A 17,671-nucleotide genomic window follows, 5' to 3' on the forward strand; every position below is an offset into this window, starting at 1 on the left:
CGGGTGGACGACATTTCAGGGACCAACGACTCTCCGCAGATATCTGTGTTACCAAAAGCTTAGCACATTATTTTGTCTGCGTGTAACTGTGCACACTGATTCAAAATTACTATTGATTATGGTATACATTCGTCATTGAATGCATTGCTTGGCTTTTATCCTCATTACTACGTCAAGCTAACTGCAAAATCTACTCGTACTTAAAAGGGACGTCTCTCAGCTCAAACAGGAACTTGTATTTAAACATTTGTTCACATTTCTAACCATGCCTCCGACGACGTGCGATTATGTTGCTCTATGTCTGTTCACAACAGCGCTTGCGGTCTTGGAGGAAAGCTGAGGGGGGTTAACGAGACAGTCAGTCAGCTACACAAGCAAGTAGTTGACGATTTTAGTATACGTGTGTCGGTATTGTCATACATGTATTGCAAACGTGAACGAAACAATTAAAGTTTGGAACATTTTAAGTATTGTGGCATCCCACTTAAGAAGGCGTTATCCAACGGAAGACAATGTAGCACAGGATAATGACACTTTCGCAACGTTTTTGATGAATCTGGTTATTCAGAAACATGAATGTTCATTTGACAGCACAACTGATGTTACATTGGAAAGGACACTGGATAAAGAAAACTAATTTATAGATGATAACACGATTAATCGTGTTCAAGAATGTAATCCTACTGGCAGTAGGGAAGACAGTACACCTCAAAGAGAAACTAAAAGTTCTGATGACGATGAGCCTTTACCAGAAAAGAAATCTTATACTGTTAGTATTTTCATAAAATTTTCGGAAGAAAATCTTGAACGTATTTATGATGATTATCATACACCTCCACATAAAGGTGCGACCTACAACCCGTTACTGAAGAGACATCCATCGATAAGAAGCACGTCGAACATCAAAGTAATGTTTGATTATGCGGAGGAAGAAAGACGTAATAAATATCCATTTCGAGGACCAAGGCAATCAAAGGACTGGAGATGAAACAACGTGTTCTACCCCATCTGACATAGCAAGGAATGAAGGAAAAGGTGTACAGTACTGGTATCTCAAATTTGAGCGATCCAAACTGTAGGAGAAATTGATCACACCAAGTTTAAATGTTCTGCAATTTCTTAGCACGTCTCAAAAAATAATACAGAATGTGCCATAGACAGGTCAGTGCTTTAATGGAAGACGGAGATGTACAGGAGGACCAAGATATTTGTTGTTCTGGGGCCCAGAAAACTGCAAGTTTCCAGACACAGTCACACTGCATTAGGAACACTGATCAAAGTGGATTTAATTATAAATCAACTTCTGGTGGGACACTGTCTGAGAAAGGGAAAAATCAACAGATACCTTGGTCGAGTCTACACGCAATACAATTCATAGTTTACAACAGATGTTAGGTTTTCAATGAGTCTACACTTCAAAAGACTGTCTTCAGGAAAAAAATTCCGGCCCCAAAGTTAAAAAGGTTATGAAGACGATCTTCCATCAAACATACATTTGGAAGCTAGCACATGTAGGAAAACGTCACAAGACCATTTAAAATCCTTTTTGGTAAATGTTGTTAATTACAATGTCGCAAATAACTAGAAGTGTATACTACTATGTGATTCCTGGAGAGCTCATAAGAACGCAACAATAGCAAATGATTCATTTGCGGGTAAATACATTGAATGTATGATCATTCCACCAAAAACAACATAATACGTACACTCTTTGGAAGTATATTTGTTCCGACGGTATAAAATATATCCAAAAACGGTAAAAGAATTCCTACGATTTTGTTCAGTGACTTCTACACTAAATTAGGGCCGGCAGCAGTGGCAGAGCGGTTCTTGCCGCTTCAGTCTGGAGCCGCGTGACCGCTACGGTAGCAAGTTCGAATCCTGCCTCGGGCACACATGTGTGTGATGTCCTTATGTTAGTTAAGTTTAAGAAGTTCTAAGTTCTAGGGGACTGATGACCTCAGATGTAAAGTCCCATAGTGCTCAGAGCTATCTGACCATCTTTGAACTAAATTAGGAAATAGGAATTTTCGTAATAAAAATGTATTCAGTTATTCATAACCAGCTGTCTGCTACAGTGTATCAATCAATGTTTCAATATTCCTAACAAACACGTTACTGAATTCTAGAATGTGATTCAAGTGGCATTTGATTTTGCATCTCAAAAGTGTGATTCTGAGGCAAATGTGCGTATTGTGATTTTCCGTATTGTTTCACACATTTTGTTGGTAACCTCATGTACATTTTTAAAGTACGATTGTAGGCAGATTAAGAGTAACACTTCGTACATCCATAGTTGAAATGGAGGACAGTGGGACATCAGCTGGTATAAATTTATATTAAAAATGAAGAAATTCCTCCAGCTGTATTTAAGGTGTCGATGGTTTGGTTTAGCAATGAAGCCCGCTTTCATTTGGTTAGCTTTGTCAATAAGCAATGTTGGCTCATTTTGGGGACTGTGAATCTGCATTTCGCGATAGAGAAGTATCTTCACCCTCAACGTGTGACTGTCTGTTGTTCAATGTCCAGTCGCGGAATAATCGTTGCGATATTCCTTGGTGACTATCGAACGGTACCATGGTTTTGGAAGAAGATTTCGCCCCTGTTATCCAAAGTGACCCTGATTTCGACAAGATGCGTTTCATGCAAGATTGAGCTCAATCCAGTCGAAGCAGGAGAGTGTTTGATGTCCTGGAGGAGCACTTTTGGGACCGCATTCTGGCTCTGGAATAACCAGAGGCCACTGGCATGGACTTCGATTGGCCGCCATTCTCCGGATCTGAATACACGTGACTCCTTTTTGTGGGGCTATGTTAAAGACAAGATGTACAACAATAACCTCAACACTATTGCTGAGCTGAAAACAGCCATTTAGGAGGTCATCAACAGCAATGACGTTCCGACACTTCACCGTGTCATGCAGAGTCTCTCTGTTCGTCTGCGCCGCAGGTATATCGAACATGTCATAACTTAAAACCGAATATCACTAGGGACATTTACATGTTGAATAAAGTGTGTGCGCGCCTTAGTTTGTAACTAATGCAAGATTTTTCATTTAGTTCAATAATTGTCACCCTGTAAATACAATTGGAACTCCGAATTCCTTTTAGAACCGAGAGACTTCTCTTATTAGTGCAGAGATACTCAAACTATTTTGGACCTGTGTCTGTCTTTTATTGGGCAGCTCTCCCTAATGTTAGTTGTAAGCTTTTTCATTAACTTCACATGTTTACAAGTATCTCTTCGTAGTTCGCAATTTCTGAGTAATATTTACTCCACATCATGTCGTTCCGCTAAAGTTCACATGGAGTTGACGAATTTTGTGCCCTAGCCTGACACAAACTAGGCAAGTCACTGCTGCGAACTGGATGAAAATATCGTCCCTAAGTCTATAACCGAAATCAACGGTGAGAGTGAAAGCTATAACTATAGGTAACGTGGACATAAATCAGTACAGATGAACAACACCTGGACCACCTTAAACAGCAATAATCGCTATCAGAGTTCCAAAAGCAACGTCCAGGTCTAGAGAACTGAGGTGATAAATGAATTCTGATCGAGGCGTCATGTAGACTTCTGTGGGGAGATTCGAAACTGCCGATTCAACAGCTGGGCTAGGTATTCAGTCGCGGCCACCGCAATCGGAATATCTGATACTCAGATACTGTCGTCAGTAATTTGTGAGTCGGCTTCTATAAATCTGGCGAGGATCTATATTACAGTTAGCATAAAACATAAATTTAAATGTTGGGTCTGGTTTAAATATTATGATACTTTTAAATACATTTTTATGACTGCATGATTCATGTGAGCATTTCCAGACGATTCACTGGTCATAATTGCGAATTTTGGTGGGATTTTGCACACTTGCTGTGAAAGATTAACCAATACATGCAAGATCGGTTTCTACGTCACAGGCTGAACCGAGCAGATGATTATAACGAGATGACGGCAGTGGTTCGTCCGTGGTTAAAAATGCTACCCTAAGTAAGTGTAAATATATAACTGGCGATATTCGACGGCCATTATAAAAGTAAAGATAGTTTTGATCCGATGAGCCTCATAATTCCAATCGTATGCCACTGCCGTATTGCGTAGATTCTTAATTACTAGCGTCAGTATGGTAAACAAAATTTTAGGACCGTGTTAAAATTAAAAATCTCACCAATTTCGAGGTTTATAGTGCAATTTGGGTTCTAGATGCAGAGAAAGTCTGCTATATCGAAATTTAAACATCAATATCTGAACTTTATCGAGATGCGATGAATGAAGGTTGAGTTCGTTAATGGTACATTACGGTTAGTGACGTGCGAAAGAAATTTCATGAAGAAGAACGACCAGGAATATCTTCTGTTATGGCTGATGAGCTCATATCAATGATGCAGGGAAAATTTAACAGCGTAAACTTCTCACTATTTTGGGATTTTCTGAAATTTCACGATCAGTTCTCTGTTAAATTGTTAGAGATGATTTAGGCTAGAGAGAAGAGTGCGCTTGCTGGGTTCCTCGGATTTTGACAGATGAGCACAAAAAACAACGGAAGAGATCTGCACCGACTTTCCTCACAACGTTTTGCATTGAAGTTCAGATACAAAGCGTCAGTGAGCAGAATGGTTTCGTTCACCATCCCCAATAAAACCGAAAGGAGCAAACTAATTTTGAGCATAAATAATGTTATGGGCACAGTGTTTTAGATTCTAAAGGAAGTGTTATTCATCGAATTTACGGGTAGAGGAGAGAGCGTAGACCAGCGATCGATCGTCAGACCCTACACCACTTACGCCATGCGGTGCCGCACAAACCAGTGGCGTGTCTTCTTGTCCAGCCGCACTGTGCTTGTTCACGACAACAGTCAGCCACATTCTGCTGCGTTGACGAAGGGTTTGATTTGGAAATTTAAGTACGAAGTTTTTGAACATTCGCCTTACAGCCATCTTTCATTTCCTGAACTGAAGCATTTTTGGGCGAAAAGAAATACGGAAATTATAACGAACTGAAAAGGAACGTTAGTGTCTGTTTCAACAACTTAGTGACAAATAAGTAAGCAGAAGGCATAGGATCGCATGTAGAGCGCGGCGGTATATGTTGAGACTTGAACGGCAATTACTTTTGATTACAAATGTCCGAACAAACTAACGTTCTTTACTTTTACAATCACCATCGTAAATTTCTGCAGTAGTTTCACTCAGCCAATTTCTGCTCATTCCCTTACGAAATAGAAATGAAAACTTTGTTAGTGATAAATTTGCAAAATAGGGATGCAAACAAGTTAGAACCACACACTATGATGCCATCTTATTTTATGTCCACATGGAGCGTTAGACAATATACTGCTTTCTCAGCTTCGAAATTTATGTTTGATTCCTTGTCGGTCACAAATTTACCAATGTTCGAAATTTTTTTGGTTTGTCAAATATGTAATCAATGATATTTAGTCTAGTAGGAAAAGGGAAATATGTAAAATCCTCTTTTCAACATGTTAACCGCCTTTGAATCCACTGATACCCACATAGTATTCTTCGGGATCTTACCTTGATTTCTGAGAATCTCTACAGAAGCTTAAGCTGCCATTTCACGCGTCTTCGCAAACTAAATCTGTGTGTCTTGTCTGTAGCACCAGATACAGTCGGTAACTGCAGTGACAGTGGTACACAAAGTACGCTCCGCCACACACCACAAGGTGGCTTGCGGAGTATAGAGGTAGACGTAGATAATTAGCAGTGCAGAACGATGCGGTCGCAGATTACATGAGCGAGCATGCAAGTTCTGTGTAACCGTTTTTGAGCGCTCAGCAAGAACGTTGAAGCCCACGTCGTTATTTACTTCCAGGTTCGTGTTTGCACCTGCGTACGAATGGGGTTCACTAGCAGTCGTCGGAATCAGTGGCAGAACACAACTCACGTCAATCTCTTTGTCGCGAAAAAGAAGTGCCATGAAAACTTATGAGGCTCGTGAAATCCTGATCAGTACTGCGTCGGCAAGGAGTTTATTCAAGTACTTCCGGAATCAAAGCTTGCTTCTGCGTTATGTCGTCCTTTTGCTAAAACACTAGCTACATGTCCAAATGTCTGTGAAGTGTTATTATGACATGTTTTTCCATGCCAAGTTCATATGAGTCCCAAATAATTAGAACTCGATTAACTGATAGGAAGGCGCTAGGAAGGATTCATTTTTAGTCGTAAAACACGATCAGAGTTGGCCGTTGTCTATCGCGACATTGCGCTGTGCAGAGTAACTTCCCGGTAAAACGTAATCTGCAGAAAGTCCAGATTTTTGTGTCACCAACAGTTTTGTCGACAGTTAACCTAAAAGGTTTTCGTTTATAGAAACGACTACGGAAATCGCCTTAGGTCGGAACAGACATTCGCACAGGAGACTTCCTGTTTAACAAGTTTCTAGCACAGGGCCATTTTCCGCAGGAGCTATATAATTTGTATCGATCAGAACGCCTTTTTTATGCTGCTACTGAACGAACTTAATCACTGAGGCGCATTTCGCATTTAAAGAATCTGGACTATTGTACAGCTTTCACTCGTGTGGTAACAGACTGAATGTCGCATTTTTTCCATTCTTTTGGGAGTTGTTAACATTTCCAAGCCGAAATTTCCTTGTTTCACTAAATTTTCTGCGTATACTGTGTCTGACACTATAGATTCACTATAGGTATCAGCACGATACACCGCATGAAGTTTTGTTCACTGTTAAAGTGACGATAACCACAGTAAATCTGTAGTGAGACACGGAAATTTCGACTTGGACACATTAATAACACCCAAAACAACGGAAACTACTCTAATGCCTTTACCTCATGAGTGAAAGCAGTACAGTCGTCAAAAAGTCAGATATAATTTAAACTGACATCCCCTGATGTTGCCTAGTTAATAAAGGCAAAACTGGTCTGACTGCTGAAATACTCTCGGTCGCAATATGCGGGAAGCGTTTCTTGGTCCCCTGTGGGCATTAAGTAGCAAATACGTACAAGGGAAAGTATGCCCCATTCTCCAGACGGAACTCGCCAAGTAGCTCTGCTGCCCAAGTCCGGAGAAAATACGGTGTTTACGAAGTTTCGACCCTCTTTCATATGACTCGCTACTTAAGCATTTTGCAACCAATATGCTTATTTTAGACAGAAGAGTTTCATGAAATCTTTATAACACGACCATTTAGTGTAAGAACTTGTTGGTTTTACGTATGTTAGAGTCTTCGTTTCTCAACCACGGCAAATTAACTCCGTAAATATTGGTTTGCGTGAAACATGTTACATTGCTTATCGATTCCTTTCAACATTGCCTGTACGTCGTTTGATATTCTCTAGACATCGAAAAATCACCCTGTAGAATGTGTTGCGACATTCGGCATATTTCTTTATTTACTCAGTCTAGATTACTGCGAACGTGGTTTCTAGCACGGAAATCACTTTTGTGTTTAATGTGAATGTTCAGATTAAAATGTGGGCAAGTGGCACTGGCTTTGTGAGTGAAATTCTGGAGCTTCCACTTCCTGCTGAATCTCACTACACGTAGTCTGTGCTTGTTCGAAAGTTTGTGTGATTCGAAGTACATCTTCTAATAAGAGACCCCAAAATTTTAATTCTTCGTGCGAGATTCCTTTGACGCGTATATTTCTACACAACATTATGATTTAAAAAATCTGACTATGAAATCTGACATTGTCTACAAGTAAAAACAGTGTTAGTGTTAGAGTTCTGCTACCCTCGTATGATACAGTTGCTTATGACTTTTCGACTTTGATGAGGTCTCAGCCTAGATGTAATAATCTTGGTCTGACTTCGATAATGTGGGCTCAAAAAACACACATTTTCTTGGACGTAACTGATACGGTTCTCGGACAGTACCTGGTTTGACTAACAGGAGAAAAATTGCATGATCTACCCATGAATGAACTTTCTGTCTTTGCTGGTAAGTTACATGGTATAGTTCGAAATGCTGCCGTAGACCGCATATGTATAGCCTCCAGCCTCCTTGAACGTTTTCAAATCATGTGAATATTGAAGCATGGGGCCAAAATACAGCGGCTGTGAGGCCACTTGGATCGGTTATGGATGCTGCTGCTTAATGAGCCAGTTCAGGAGCTGATGCTGCTGTTGCAGCTTTTGCACTGTTCCGATTTACACAGTATATCGGCGTTGCATTTCCACAAGCCACATTACGGTGTGTGGAGGAGCGTACATCTGCTACCACTATCCGATCCCCCTCTTTCCGTCTATATTCGCGAACGGTGAGTGGGAAGAATGATTGTGATAATACTCCGTATCAGCTCTAACGTCTCGGACATTCCTGCTGTGTTCATTTCGCGAGTCGTAGGTGTAAGGAATTAACATGTTGCTCAATTGTTCCCGGAACGTACTCTCTCGTAATTTCTGTAGAAAACTCCTCCGTGATGTACAATGCCTCTCTTGTACCGTCTGCCTCTGAATTTTGTAGAGTATCTCTATAGTGCTTTCACGCCCACCCCGTGAGGGGTCTCTTTTATTAATGCAATCCTAGTGAGGATCCCAAGCTGATGAGCTATGAACAATACAAATATTTCGTAGGCCACATCTTTTGTGGCTCAATTACATTTCCTTAAGATTCTTCCGCTGAGTATTAGCTTACCGTCTGTTTTTTTCTTACAGTTGGATGGTTACTCCTAGGTATTTTTATAGTGTAATCGTACAGTAGTGAATTTCTCGGCCTGTTTGTGCACACTCTGTTACATTTACTTATGTTCAGGGTCAACTGCGAGTTCCTGGACCAACCACTGCTCCTTGCAGATTTTCCAGCATTTCGCTACATTCCTTAGGCGTTAGGTGGACAACTGCATCGTAAATCGACATCTACATGCACATCTACATTTGCGTACATACTCCGCAAGTAGTCGTAGGGAGCGATGGAAAAACAGCTGTCTTTATGCCTCCGTACAACCCCTAATTTGTCTTATCTGCGTATCCTTAAAGCGAAATATGAGTTGGCGGCAGCAGAATCGTTCTTCAGTCAGCTTCAGATGTCGACTTTCTAAATTTTCTCAGTAGTGTTCTTCATAAAGAAGGTCGCTTTCCTCTCCAGGGATTAGCATTTGACTTCCTGAAGCATCTCTGCGCTACTTCGGCGCTACCAATAACAAACTTTGCAGCCCATCTCTGAACTGCTTCGAAGTCTTCAATACGACTTGCTACCGATACCAAACGCTCGAGCATTACTCAAGAACTGCTCGAACTAGTGTCCTATATGTGGTCTCCTTTACAGATGATTCACACTTTCCCTAAATTCTCGCAATAAGCTGGGGTCTGCCATTCGCGTTCCCTACTACAGTCCTTACATGCTCGTTCCATTTCATATCCATTTGCAACATGATACCCAGATATTCAATCGATGTCACTCTGTCAAGCAGCACACTGCTAATGCTGTATTCGAACATTACGAGTTTTTATTTTTCCTACTTATCTGCATTAACTTACATTTTTATACATTGAGAGCTATCTGCCATTCATCACACCAACTAGAAATTTTGTCTAAGTCGTCCTGTATTCTCCCACAAACACTCAACGACGACACCTTCCCATACACCACAGCATCATCAGCAAACAACCTCGCGGGGTTTCCGACGTTATCCTGCAGATCAGGGCGTGTTGAAAAGCTAAGCCTCTGAATTTTCTACGTGCAAACCTTTGAGGTTTTTAAATAAAACAAACGTTACTAACATTCCGCATCTTTATTCGTCATGTCTATATATTTTTTTCGCAACATACTGATTCTGGCGACGATCACAATTTTCCCAACAGGAAAGCAGTTTGTTGATACCGTCACTGAAGAATATCGGACTTTGTTGACGGAGCCACAACCTCACCTGTGGTTGCACTGCTTCATCAAAATAAAAATGAAGTCCTCGAAGGTGTTATTTAAGTTTTGGGAACAGATGAAAATCTGGAGGGGGCCATGTCGGGACCGTATGGAGGATGATCGCTAACAGTGACCCCAAGGCGTCGGATTGTTGCAGATTTTGCACCGCTCGAGTGTGGTCTTTCATTGTCATGCTGAAGAAAAGGGTGCTCCATGTGCTGACAAAATCTGTGAATTCAAAATTCGATTACAGCACGCTATTTCTTGCGCACCGTCATAGTTACGTTACACATCCACATGTTGCAGTCTAACATTCAAAGCCCCCTATAGGCAGAGGGTTGGAAATGCGTAGACATAAGAAAAAAATATGTAGGTTATTGATAACGTTTTAAGAGTTTTCACGTAATAATTCGGAGGCATTACTTTTCGACACGTCCTCGTATAGCGTGATCTTTAATGAAGCTATGATATTCCTTTGGGTTCTTCAACAAATTACTTTTAAATCTGTCGACTTGGCTCGCTAAGGATAACGGACTGAGTTCTGTCTCTTAGAACGTCCTGAATGTAGTCAGAAATCTGGTCCGATACTCGTTAAGCTTGTATTTTGTTCACTAAACGACCGTGCGGATCTGAATCCGATTAGTTCCGAAAGTCAAGGAACCCGGCACCAACTCTCTGCATCTCATGCACGAGCGGAGCGATTTTGGTTCCCCAAGATCCCTACTTACGGAATCCATATTGGTTTTTCTAGAAAAGATTTCCTCCTCCAAAAACTCATACTGCATACTGCATGGACATTAAAACATGTTCCATAATCCTACAATGGATTGAACTCAACGATATAGATCTATAACTAAGTGCATCGGTCCTACGGCCCTTCTTGAAAACGCATGTGGCGTATGCTATTCTTCCAGTCGCTAGGTATCCTTCGTTGCTGCAACAGCCTACGATACACTACTGCTGCAAGATGGGCAAGTTCTTCCGCACAGTCTCCGTTGAATCACGCAGCTATCGCATCTGGTCCAGATGCCTTTCGACTGTTAAGCTATTGCAGTTGCTTTTCTATCACGTTTCTGAAATTAAATTAGCGTATGGCATCGTTGGCCGGGAGGCCCCATCCGAGGACGCTCGGCCGCCAAGTGCCAGTCTTATTTCAGTCGACGACACACTGGGCGACTTGCGCGCCGGTGGTGAGGATGAAATGATGATGACAACGCAACAACCAGTCTCCGAGCGGAGAAAATCTCCAACCCGCGCGGGAATCGAATCCGGGCCCGCTTGCATGGAAGGCGAGCACGTTCCCACCCAGCTAAGCAGGCGGCAATACCGGCCATTTCAGCGGTCGTTTGATCTCCTGCGTTGAAACAGTTTCGAAAGACCGAATTCAACATTCGCAAATTTAATGTGAACAAAATCAGATTTCTATTGAATCTCAAAAAACATACATTGTGCAATTAAACCTCTGCTATGTTTGGTATGAGACGGTTAGTATATCACAGTATTGCTTACGTCCAGGATAATAGTAACATGTAAGTTAAACTGAATTATCACAGCAGACTCATTTTCTTAGGCGCGACCACATAGTCCCAGACGGGGAATTGCTGTAGTTGAAATGTCATCGTCGCCCGGAGCAGTGGTTCTCAATCTGAGGGTTTCACTTCTTAAGGGGGCAACGAATCTAAATATGGTACCATTATACTTGACACCTAAAACCAGTAGCATTGTAAAATGTTTTTACTATTACCAGTAAGTATGTGACTATAATAAATTACAAAAGAATTACATAAATGCAAAAATGCTTTTAATTCATTTATCCAATAAATAAATGTTTAACTTATACAAGCCGCTAAAATGTCGACAGGAGCTCTCTCTTGGAGTACACAAAGCGGACTAGCTCAGCTTCAGACAGCGTCCCTCCCTGCGAATTCGGATGGTCTCAGTGTGCTCCCGTATTTTATTTGTTCGCAGGGTGACTACAAGATGTTCACAGAGCACCACCGCAAGAACCCAGAAGATATCTGGATCGTCAAACCGGTCACCGGCAGCCAGGGGCGTGGTATTTTCCTCTTCAAGAGGTCAGTCCGCAGCGACACACATTACTGTACTCGTATCTACAAACTGCTGGCAGAAGGCGGCAGAGCCGTCTATAGAACCAGAGTCGCTCTGGTTGTGGGAATTTGCTGTCAGGTGACTCATTAATCTGTAAATATTAAGCCGGCCGCTGTGCCCGAGCGGTTCTAGGCGCTACAGTCCGGAACCGCGTGACAGCTACGGTCGCAGGTTCGAATCCTGCCTCGGGCATGGATTTGTGTGACGTCCTTAGGTTAGTTAGGTTTACGTAGTTCTATGTCTAGGGGACTAATGACCTCAGTTGTTAAATCCCATAGTGCTTAGAGCCATTTGAACCATTTGTAAATATTAAGAAGCGAACACTGCATTATGTGGAGTGTTTTCTCCTTTTTCTCTTCTGCAAATAGTGATTTATTCTCGTTTCAGTATCGACTCTAATCTGGCATGCTGCTCAGGATTCCTTTTTCTTTTTCTTTTTTTTTTTGCAAAAAAAAAAAGGTTGAAATCGTTCTGAGCACTATGGGACTTAACATCTGAGGTCATCAGTGCCCTAGAACTTCGAACTACTCAAACCTAACTAAACTAAGGACATCACACACATCCATGCCCGAGGCAGGATTTGAACCTGCGACCGTAGCTGTCGCGCGGATCCAGACTGAAACGCCTAGAACCGCTCGACCACAACGGCAGTTTTTATTATTATTATTTTTTTTTCGCAGGCTAGATTGCTAGATTTTACCTTCTTTTTTCTCATGTCAGCACTGAGGGAAAAAAATCTTCATAATTATCTGCACGTTGCGTACACTGATGTCCAAAATTAAAGCAACAAGCCGCTATTTCCCCGTCCTGTGTCTAATTCACGATATAATCATACAGACTGGCAACAGATGTCCGTACGATCGTGCTCTACGCGGAATATCGCATTACGGTCAACGGACACCCGTGCCAGTGATGAAGCCAGGACACCTATAAAACGAGGTAGAGTTTGCCGGGTAGCCCCACATCCACAATCGCTGTGTGCTCAGTCACAGACGGTGCAGTATGGCACAGAGAAGATGCCTACCAGACTCTCTGCGGTGAAGGGCCAGGGAAAGAAAGAAAGTAGGACAGTCGCCAGCTGATGCGGTCCGATGGTTCAGTGTGAATCGTTTTGCTATTTCTCTGATATGCCGACAGTGTATAGAGACCGAAACTGTTTCCAAAAGATCAGGGCAGGACCGACAACGTATGACTTTAGAAGAGAGGACAGTTATTTGGCTGTAAGGGCACGGCAGTACCGCCTTTGTGCCACACCGCAACTGGCAGGTCAGCTCGTGGCATCCACTGGACGTGTTGTATAGGCAGAGTGGCCTTTATCGTCGGAGTATGTCTACCTCTGGTATGTCTTCGCAGAAGGAAACGTCTAGAGTGGGGTCATCAACATGTCACCTCGATGGTCGAACAGTGGGCCAAAGTTGTTTACACAGACGCGCACTGATTTAGTGTGGAGAGTCATTCTCAGTGGATTCGCATCTGGAGGAAACGTGGGACACGATTCAGGGTTGGCTCAAATGGCTCTGAGCACTATGGGACTTAACATCTGAGGTTATCAGTCCCCTAGAACTTAGAACTACTTAAACCTGACTAACCTTAGGACGTCACAGACATCCATGCCCGAGGCAGGATTCGAACCTGCGAACGTAGCTGTCATGCGGTTCCAGACTGTAGCGCCTAGAACCGCTCGGCTACCCCGGCCGGCCACGACTTAAAGACTTATACGTTGTGGAAAGAGACTTGTGTCGAGAAGGATCCTTAATGATGTGGGCAGAGATTATGCTTACCACGTGAACCTCTCTTCATGATATTGTATGGGTGAATCGACAAGGTTTAACTGCAGTAATGTATCGTGACGAGATCTTGGCTAAATGGTTCAAATGGCTCTGAGCACTATGGGACTCAACTGATGTGGTCATCAGTCCCCTAGAACTCAGAACTACTTAAACCTAACTAACCTAAGAACATCACACACATCCATGCCTGAGGCAGAATTCGAACCTGCGACTGTAGCAGTCGCACGGTTCCGGACTGCGCGCCTAGATCCGCGAGACCATCGCGGCTGGCAACGAGATCTTGGAACCTCATTTGCAGTTGCGAGGTGTTATGTTTCAGATGGCTCTGAGCATTATGGGACTTAACATCTGATGGTATCAGTCCCCCTAGAACTTAGAACTACTTAAATGTAACTAACCTAAGGACATCACACACATCCATGCCCGAGGCAGGATTCGAACTTGCAACTGTAGCAGTCGCGCGGATAGGGAATGAAGCGCCTAGGTGCTGTGGGCCCAGACTTTGTATTCATGGATGACAATGCTCGACTTCATAGAGCGCGGGTTCTTGAAGTTTTCTTGGAAACGGAAGATAATACACGCATGGCGTGGCCTGTTCGTTCTCCCGCTCTGAATCTCAAAGAGAATGTTTGGGATGGAAATGGAAATGAGCGTTTGGCGTCATTGGCCGGGAGACCCCTTACGGGACAGGTCCGGCCGCCTTGGTGCAGGTCTTAGTACATTCGACGCCACATTGGGCAACCTGCGCACCGGATGGGGATGAAATGATGATGAAGACAACACAACACCCAGCCCCTGAGCGGAGAAAATCGCCGACCCAGCCGGGAATCGAACCCGGGCTCCTGAGGACGGCAGTCCGTCACATTGGCCATTCAGCTATCGCGACTAACAGCATGACTGGGATGCACTGGGGAGACGGCTTGCATTACGTCAGTATCCACCAACCACTCTTCAAGACTGCGAGCAATTCTCCAGGGACGCGCAGGGTAGCCGCGTGGTCTCGGACGTCTTGCCACGGTTGGAGCGGCTGCAGCCGTCGGAGGTTCGAGTCCTCTCTCGGGCATGGGTGTGTGTCCTTAGCGTAAGTTAGTTTAAGTAGTGTGTAAGCCTACGGACCGGTGACCTCAGCAGTTTGGTCCCATAGGAACATACACAAAATTTAACTCTCCAGGAAGAAAGGGCGTTATTGCCTCAACATGAGACTGGTCACATCTTTCATAGCATAACCAATCGTTGTCAGGCCTATCTTGCTGCCACAGTTGGTCACACCCCATTCTGAGGACATTAACCATTTGTCGTAATGTGCTTGCAAATCCGTTAAGTTGAAAAAAACGAAGATAATTTTTGTCTACCCTTATGCATGTTGCAGTTGTTTACGTTCTGTATTCGTTATATTGTTTCTATTTTATCATCACCTGATTATACTGTTTTGTACCAAAATTAGCGTAAGCTTGCAAAATTTCCGTTTGTTGCTTTAATTTTGTATACCAGTGTACATTCCGAAAGTCGTTGTAAAGTTAAAGCGTGTCATTCTTGGAGGAGCTATACAGCCTAACTATTGTACGTAGTCTATTACTTTATATCATTCATATTTGTGGGCCTTCTTTTGCTATAGTTGCTGGTTCAATCTGTATATTTTGTAGATATAAGGGTATAACAGTTAAATTTATCTAAAAGATAAACAGCATCCACTAGTGTAGTAAGGAATTATGGTTATCTCAAAATAAAAAACCTATGTGTTTCACTGTGTAGTCCTGGCGTATTATAATACATTTCTGTCTGGAATAAGCAGAATGATCTATCAAAAAATGGTTCAAATGGCTCTGAGCACTATGGAACTTAACTGCTGTGGTCATCAGTACCCTAGAACTTAGAACTACTTAAACCTAACTAACCTAAGGACATCACACACATCCATGCCCGAGGCAGGATTCGAACCTGCGACCGTAGCGATCACGCGGTTCCAGACTGTAGTGCCTAGAATCGCACGGCCACAGAATGATCTACGAGGTGCATTCAAGTTCTAAGGCGTCCCATTTTTTTTTTCTAATCGATGAAACTGGCGTTACTTCTCGACGTAATCGCCCTGCAGACGTACACATTTTTCACAGCTGACACCATGATTCCATGGCAGCGGCGAAGGCTTCTTTAGGAGTCTGTTTTGACCACTGGAAAATCGCAGAGGCTATAGCAGCACGGCTGGTGAATGTGCGGCCACGGAGAGTGTCTTTCATTGTTGGAAAAAGCCAAAAGTCACTAGGAGCCAGGTCAGGTGAATGGGGAGCATGAGGAATCACTTCAAAGTTGTTATCACGAAGAAACTGTTGCGTAACGTTAGCTCGATGTGCGGGTGCGTTGTATTGGTGAAACGGCACACGCGCAGCCCTTCCCGGACGTTTTTGTTGCAGTGCAGGAAGGAATTTGTTCTTCAAAACATTTTCGTAGGATGCACCTGTTACCGTAGTGCCCTTTGGAATGCAATGGGTAAGGATTACGCCCTCGCTGTCCCAGAACATTGACACCATCATTTTTTCAGCACTGGCGGTTACCCGAAGTTTTTTTGGTGGTGGTGAATCTGTGTGCTTCCATTGAGCTGATTGGCGCTTTGTTTCCGGATTGAAAAACGGCATCCACGTCTCATCCACTGTCACAACCGACGGAAAGAAAGTCCCATTCATGCTGTCGTTGCGCGTCAACATTGCTTGGCAACATGCCACACGGGCAGCCATGTGGTCGTCCGTCAGCATTCGTGGCACCCACCTGGATGACACTTTTCGCATTTTCAGGTCGTCATGCAGGATTGTGTGCACAGAATCCAGAGAAATGCCAACTCTGGAGGCGATCTGTTCAACAGTCATTCGGCGATCACCCAAAACAATTCTCTCCACTTTCTCGATCATGTCGTCAGACCGGCTTGTGCGAGCCCGAGGTTGTTTCAGTTTGTTGTCACACGATCTTCTGCCTTCATTAAACTGTCGCACCCACGAACGCACTTTCGACACATCCATAACTCCATCACCACATGTCTCCTTCAACTGTCGAAGAATTTCAGTTGGTTTCACACCACGCAAATTCAGAAAACGAATGATTGCACGCTGTTCAAGTAAGGAAAACGTCGCCACTTTAAGTATTTAAAACAGTTCTCATTCTCGCCGATGGCGGTAAAATTCCATCTGCCGTACGGTGCTGCCATCTCTGGGACGTATTGACAATGAAGGCGGCCTCATTTTAAAACAATGCGCATGTTTCTATCTCTTTCCAGTCGGGAGAAAAAAAAATCGGAGGCCTTAGAACTTGAATGCACCTCGTATCTTCTCTAACACTGCAGGAAATTAAGCGTCCTCTCTTGACAAAGTGGAGTTGAGCGAAACAAACAGAATTCGTTTGTAGAAACAGTTTCCAGTCGCTTACTATACAGATCACAATAAAGCAGTGGTATTATACAATTTTCTGGAAAGATAGTGGAATACTGAAGGAAGAGAAGATGAGTTTTTAACATACCGTCTACAACGAAGTCATTAGAGACGGAGGAAAAGCTCGGATTAGGGAAGGATAGGGAAGGAAATCGACCGTGCCTTTCAAAGGAACCATCCCGCCATTTGTCTGAAGCGATTTAAGGAAATCACCGAAAACACGATAGCCGAACGCGTCTCTGAACCGTCGTCCTCCTGAATTAATGGAATAGGCTGTCTGCTAAGAAACTCTAGAGGCGTCAGACCAAGAAATGCCTGATCTAGAAATAAATGTAATGGTAAATTAAATCAATGTCGGAGAAGATCTAAAAGGGAGAAGAGGGACAAGCCACCTATAGTGATAAAGCTCTCTGGCGGCTACAGTGGCGTCTGTGCTCTGGAGTCAAACTCATTCCCACCCAGATAACCGCAGAACAAGAAGATCGTATAACCATGTGCTACGCGTTCCTGTTAGTAAATA

The 17,671-nt window shown here is 43.1% G+C and overlaps 1 protein-coding gene across 1 annotated transcript in view; it reads left to right on the forward strand.

Moving 5' to 3' along the window:
- Positions 1–17,671, forward strand: part of LOC126355383 (probable tubulin polyglutamylase TTLL9) — a gene marked incomplete at its 5' end in the record, with an annotated part of 93,589 nt that overhangs the window by 23,857 nt on the left and 52,061 nt on the right. Inside the window, one exon of the mRNA XM_050005678.1 lies at positions 11,808–11,914. Coding sequence (XP_049861635.1) covers positions 11,808–11,914 — 107 coding nt within the window. The remainder of the gene's footprint in view (positions 1–11,807; positions 11,915–17,671) is intronic.

This window comes from Schistocerca gregaria, chromosome 3, assembly GCF_023897955.1.
Source record: "Schistocerca gregaria isolate iqSchGreg1 chromosome 3, iqSchGreg1.2, whole genome shotgun sequence".
Classification (NCBI taxonomy): Eukaryota; Metazoa; Arthropoda; class Insecta; order Orthoptera; family Acrididae; genus Schistocerca; species Schistocerca gregaria.